This window comes from Hyperoodon ampullatus, assembly GCF_949752795.1.
Source record: "Hyperoodon ampullatus genome assembly, chromosome: 4".
In the NCBI taxonomy this organism is placed as follows: domain Eukaryota; kingdom Metazoa; phylum Chordata; class Mammalia; order Artiodactyla; family Ziphiidae; genus Hyperoodon; species Hyperoodon ampullatus.
The window spans coordinates 167,275,429-167,281,428 of record NC_136917.1 but is presented as its reverse complement, the minus strand read 5'-3'; the positions used below and the strand labels follow the sequence as shown (position 1 = coordinate 167,281,428).

Here is a 6,000-nt window from a genome sequence, read left to right as displayed (position 1 = left end):
GCCCACGCCCTAGGGGCTTTCTCCAGCCTCCAGCGACTGGAGTCCTGGAGCGCAGCCGCCGGGCGCGCGTTTCCGCCGAGCTGGGGCGCGCAGAGCCTTGCTTTTCTGGGGCCGCAAGAGACAAGAGGCGGTGACCTCGGTGCGCGCCCCGCGTCCCCGGCTCCCGGCTAGCTCCCCGGCCCCCGGCCCGCGCCCCGGCCGCCAGCATGGTGCTGCTGGCCGGGCCCGGGCCGGAGGGCGGTGGGGCGCGCCGCGTGTCCCCGCAGTCGCCGTCCCCACCCCGGGACGCGCAGGCCGGGGAGGACCCAGCTGACTTCGAGGAGTACGAGGACTTCTCGAGTCTGCCCGACACCCGCAGCATCGCCTCGGACGACTCTTTCTACCCTTTTGGAGGCGAGGAGGAGTACAGCTCCGTGAGCGCGGAGAGCGTCCCGGAGGCCGTCCCGGAGGCGGCGACCCTCCTGCGCGCCGCCTGCGCCAACGATGTGGGGTTGCTGAGGGCGCTGGTGCGGCGGGGGCCCAGCGCCGAGGAGGTGCAGGAGACCGACCGCAACGGCCGGGTAAGCGGGCGTCCCCGCAGGTTTCGGGTGCCCTCCGCGTTCCTCCTATTGGCCCTCGCCACCCGGATCCTGACTCTGTTCAGCGCCCGCGGTGAACCCTTTTCCTCGCTCTCTGGGCGTGGGGCACGTGTGGAGCCCTGGGTGGCCTGCCCATCCCGGGCTGGGGTGGGGCGGCACGATTGATCTGCCCGAGGTCACAGCGCCGCGGGGGCCGCCGCTAGTCCCGCGTGCTCGCCGCAGCCCCCTCGTTTCCCGCCCCCGGAGTCCTCTTACTCCCGCCTGGGGCCCGCGCCGGGATCCGGGTTGGAAGCCCCTCGCCGGTTCCCTTCACCCTCGGTCCCCTCTGACCGTCACCCTTGCTCGCCTGCCGGGGAGAGCCCTTCTGCCCAGAGCCCCACTTGCCCCCAGTCCTCGGCCCGCGCGCTGCCCCCTGCACTTTCCCTTCCACGCCCGAGCGCGGATCGGCTTGTTCCCGCCCCCCGGGTTCGGAGTTTCCTCTGGGACCCCCTGCTTACCCGTACCCCTCCCCCTCCCACGCCCGGCCGCTCCTGGTGACCCACGCGGTGACCTGCCAGCGTGTTGTCCGACTTGGCTGTCTGCACGGTCACCGCGGAGAGCCAGGCCCCGGGGAGGGCCGCGGAGGGGCGCACGCCCAGCAGGTAAGGCAGGCGGGCGTGGAGGTCGGGAGAGGCACGGGGTACGCATCAGTCAGGGCGAGACCCAGAGACGATGAGAAACACTTAGAAAAAGTTGGCTTGAGAGGAACTGGCTCTCAGAACACAACCCACCAAAGCAGCTGGAGGGAAAAACCGCAGGGTGACCACGGTGACCAAGTACCCGTGGTCTGTGCTGTGTGCATAGTGGCAGAGATCTCACCTGATTGTCACATTCCCCGGTCCCCGGGGGTTCCGCAGCCTCAGCCTGGCACACAAATCGGGAGGGAAAGTGCTTTTGCTCGGGAGCCCACGCCTGATAAGAAAGAGGTGCATTTCCTTGGGAACTGGTGGGACCCTGTACCTTTGGTTTATCTCAGGGGGCCGGCTGGTTCGCCCCTGACTGTGGCCTGGGCCCGGCTTAGGCAGACAGGAGCCCTTAGGCAGACAGGAGCCCGGGGGAGGGTCATTTTCTGGTGCTACACGTATGGCCTAACTTGACACAGCATTTGAACTTGGGGAAGGTTCTACACTTGGTGTAATGTGTCAGGCGGTGCCGGCCCTGAGGCCCCTAGGGCTGGGGGAGCTAACCTGGGGTCCTCGTGGGCAGATCACCCTGGTGGCGCTGGGACACCCGGCAATGACTGCATCTCAGCCCTCCCTCTGGTGGCCAGGCAATGGGTGCTGTTTCTGCAGGCTCTGCTTTCACTTTTACTAAGGTGACTTTTCACAAACAGATGCTTATGTGAGACCTCACTTTCCTGAAGCAGGTAACCAGGGCTGCTTTAAAGGAAGCCCGATAAGCATCAGGAAAAACACAGGTAGGGTAGGTCTCTCCCGGGTTTCGGGCAGCCTGGGTTCTCCAGTGGGCAGGGGTGGGCCTGGCTCACCAGTCCCCACTCTGAGGCTCCACTGGGCTGGGCTTTGTTGTTTCCTTTGGGGCCAAAAAAATAAAAATTGGAAAACAGCTTCATTGGAGACCACTGAGAACAGCGTAAACCGTCCCCAAGGGGCTTGGGTCTGACGGACTGAGTTTCTGGGCCATTTTCAAAGCCCCTCCCTCAGTGCAGAGTCAGAGGAGGCTGACTCCATCCTCTGAGCGCCCCTCTGCCTCAGTTTACCTGTTGTGATGTAGGGCTGACAGCAGCTCCAGCCTCCCGGGGTTGTGAGCATGAGACGCCCTAACACACAGCACTCTGACATGGCCGTGTTTACTGTCTTGTCCTGTTTTTCACTCACCTACCTTCTCCTTGCTCGGAAGAGCCGTCCTCCAGCTTTTTATCTTTTTTCCTTCGGCCAGGCAAAGCTCTTTTTCTCTCTGCTTTTGCCCTTGATTAAAGAGCCTCCCTTTGTTTTTCTGCTTTGAGTCTCCTCTCTGCTCCCCACCAAATCAGGATGGAGAAATGGCACTCGGCCCACCAACAGCAAGACCCCCGGTTCTTTTATCTTCTGATCAGAAGGAGAGCGTCCTGGGTTCTGGGCTTTGAAGGGGTGAGGCGAGAGCTTCTCTTCTTCCCAGTGGCTTCTTGATGCTGTTATCAAACAGCCTCTGTCTATTCTGAAACACTTCGAAAGAATAAAGTGTCTCAAGGTCCAAAACATGACCCTGTAGCGAATGGGAAAATGAGTCACCGTTGAGTGGTTATTGCAGACCTACTGTGTACAAAGCACGGTTTGGCACTGCAGGAGACTCCAAGGTGAATCAAACAGTCTCTGCCTTTTAGTTGAGGAAGAACTCAGAGTAATAGTACCCAGTGCTTAGAGAGTAATAGTACTCAGTGCTTATAGCCAAAGGCAGGATGTGAAAGGGGCCCTATAAAAATGCAGAGCAAATGTCTTGGAAGCAGGGAGCTGAGGACAATTCTGGAAGCCCAGCAAGGGGAGCCTTTTGGAGATGGTGGTGGGAAGACGTTCTACCCAGACAGATGGAACGAAGCGGGTGGTGGCAAGTGCCGTGTGATTAGTCGCAGTGCGGGACGATGTGGGTGCTAAAGCCGGAGAGGCCTCCCAGGGCTAGCTGATGAGAGGCTGGCCTGGAGCAGCCGGCTAAGAAACAGGAAATCGGGAAACAATGTGGTTTCAGCGTGCCAGGGTCCGGCCTTAGGGCTGTGGTGTGCCTCCCCAGATGGCCATTCAACTCAGTCACTCACTGCCTTCAGGTTCTGGTCTTAAGGGCATCTCCTCAGGGAGACCTTTCCTCCCATGCCTAGCTAAGCCAGTGGCACTGGGAGCTGGGGAGGGCAATCCAGGTGTTCAGAGACTAAGGGCTGAAATTGTATATAGGTAGGGTGGTCATCTGAGAGGACATGTGACATTCAAGTAAAGATGTAGAGAAGATAACTCGGGAAGAGCACTCCAGACAGAGGGCACAGCATGTGCAAAGGCCCTGAGGCAGGAGCCCTTTGGGACTGGTCTATGATTAGTAGCAGTAAAAAAGCTTACAGAGAGCCCAAGAGCTTTTGCTGGAGGAGCGGGCTAATTGCATTAACTATAGAATTACAGGTGCTGCCTGCAGCAGCTTCGCAAAAGAAAAATGTCTCTAAAGGTTTTTTTTTTTGGGGGGGGTTGTTTTTGTTGAGCTGTTGATCTCTGGTCAGTTAAGAAGAGAGTTTTCCTGAGCTGACAGAGGTTTCATTTGGTTGGAGTAAATAAGGATCATGTTTGTTTTAAGGTATGTTCTTTCCTGGCTCCTGAGGTTCATAGAATTTCGGGTGTGGCTCAGCACAGTCTTCTAAAATAGTTATTGCTCTAAAAGGATGGTGTAATTGAATATGCAACCTATAAATATCTGTCAAACAATTATTCAGCAACATTCAAAGTGTGCTCTGCTGTCCCGTACATTTATGCGTGTTTTGTTCCCACTGACGCTGGGACAATGGAAGCTACCACACTTCTTCTTAATTCTTCACTTCTCTCTCAAGGTTCAGCCTTACAGCCCTGACAGCTCTGCAGACAGTACTGAAACCAAAGGAAGTGTTTGTGCTGTGTTCACTGTTACAGAGCGGCAGTTTGAATGTCAGACAGCTCTTGAACCAAATTAGGCCCAATTATGCTAAATTTAAAATATTGTACTCCTTTCTTTTACTTTTTATTTATTTTTATTTATTTGTTTTTGGCCATGCCCCGCGGCTTGCAGGATTTTAGTTTCCCCGACCAGGGATTGAACCTTGGCCCCCGGCAGTGGAAGCACGGAGTCCTAACCACTGGACCGCCAGGGAATTCCCACTCCTTTCTTGATATAATTCTTCTCATGCATGTTTAAATTCCAGGGCCTCTTGCTGAAGTTTTTCGAAGGCCTCTCCAGCCATTTGCTCTCATTTGCTCAGGAAGGTCCAAACTGCAGACCCAGTATGGGGGTGTCTCCCTTTGCTCCTGGGGGGCTTAAATGTTTCATAGATTTGTAGCAGTGATTGGGACCTTTATCTTGACATATACGTGAGAAATGTTTTGTTTCTGTTTTTGTTGGGTTTTTGAATACCATAGTAAGATTTATAAACTTTGGAATCACCTTTCCCTAAAATGAGAATCAAGTTTGAACTCACACCCCCTTCTGCATTTACCAGGCCTCAGTATTCATGGGCCTGCATGCGCTTAGAACTGGCTGGTTGGTACTGAAAGTGAATTCCGGCCTCAGGCCTCCACATGTCTGTCGAGGGTCATCCAGCAGAGCAGGAGCCTGGCTTTGCTGTTTGGGGATGTATCAGTATGTTAGTGTGTTATGTGCACATTTTGAAGTGTGGGAAACGGGGTGAGAAGGGAGAAGGAGCAGATTAGACTGGGAGCCCAGGGGGCCAGACCAGAGAAGCTGAAGTGAGCCTGGGAAAGCCTGGGCTTGGGACGGGCAGGCTGACAGGTGTTGGCCTCTTCCTTTCTCCACTGACCAAGATGGCGGCCGCTCTGGGCCCAGAAGCAGTTGAGAGGCTCATTTGTTTTGTTTTTTTTCATTTTTTTTTTAAAAAAAAGGACACAGTTTTTTAAAGAGCAGTTTTAGGTTCACAGCAAAATTGAGGGGAGGGCACAGAGATTTCCCATATACCCCCTACCCAGCCCCCCAGGCACATTCTGCCCTGTGCCCCCATTGTCAACATCCCCCATCAGAGTGGTACATTTGTTATAACTGATGAACCTACACTGACACATCCTAATCAGCCAAAGTCCACAGTTTACATTAGGGTTCACCTTTGGTGTTGGACATTCTGTGGGTTTGGACCAATGCGTAATGATGCTTATGCATCACTGTAGTGTCATATATTGCCCCATTGTGTTCTTCATGTAAGTGTATCAGTTATCTATGGCCACAGCAATGCTGCATAACAAAGAACTGTGAGACCTCATGGGTGTATATAGCAGTCACATTTTGCTAAGGGTGGCCCAGCTCAGCCAGTCTCAGCTGGATTTGCTTTTAGCTGGGGTTGGCTGCAGATGGCAGGACTGGGAAGGTCTTGGCTGGGGTGGCTGGTCTCTGCTCCATGTGATTTCTTGTCCTCCAGCAGGCTGGCCCAGGCTTGTTCTCCATGGCAGGGCCAGGGCTCCCAGGAAGCAAGCAGAGCGAATAAGGTTCAGCTTCAGTTCTGCTGAAGGAAGTTAACAAAGCCAAGCCCAGATTTACCCTCTAAGTGTGAATTTGCTTTTGTTTGTAATGAATGCGAGGCACTAACCCTAAGCATTTCTGTTTATCTAAAATTTATTTTTATTGAAAAACATTTCAGATAGGTGCCCAAGAAGAGGGTATCAAGACCCTCCCATGTCCTAATCATTCAGCATCAACAAGCGTCAGCCCCTGAAGG

At 54.7% G+C, this 6,000-nt stretch overlaps 1 protein-coding gene across 1 annotated transcript in view; it reads left to right on the top strand.

Annotated features, from left to right (window-relative positions):
• Positions 1 to 206: 206 nt before the first annotated feature.
• ANKRD33B (ankyrin repeat domain 33B) overlaps positions 207 to 6,000 on the top strand; it is a gene marked incomplete at both ends in the record, with an annotated part of 91,704 nt that continues 85,910 nt past the window's right edge. The window contains 3 exon segments of the mRNA XM_079703848.1: positions 207 to 560; positions 1,044 to 1,089; positions 1,092 to 1,219. Of these exon segments, the coding sequence (XP_079559974.1) occupies positions 207 to 560; positions 1,044 to 1,089; positions 1,092 to 1,219 (528 nt within the window).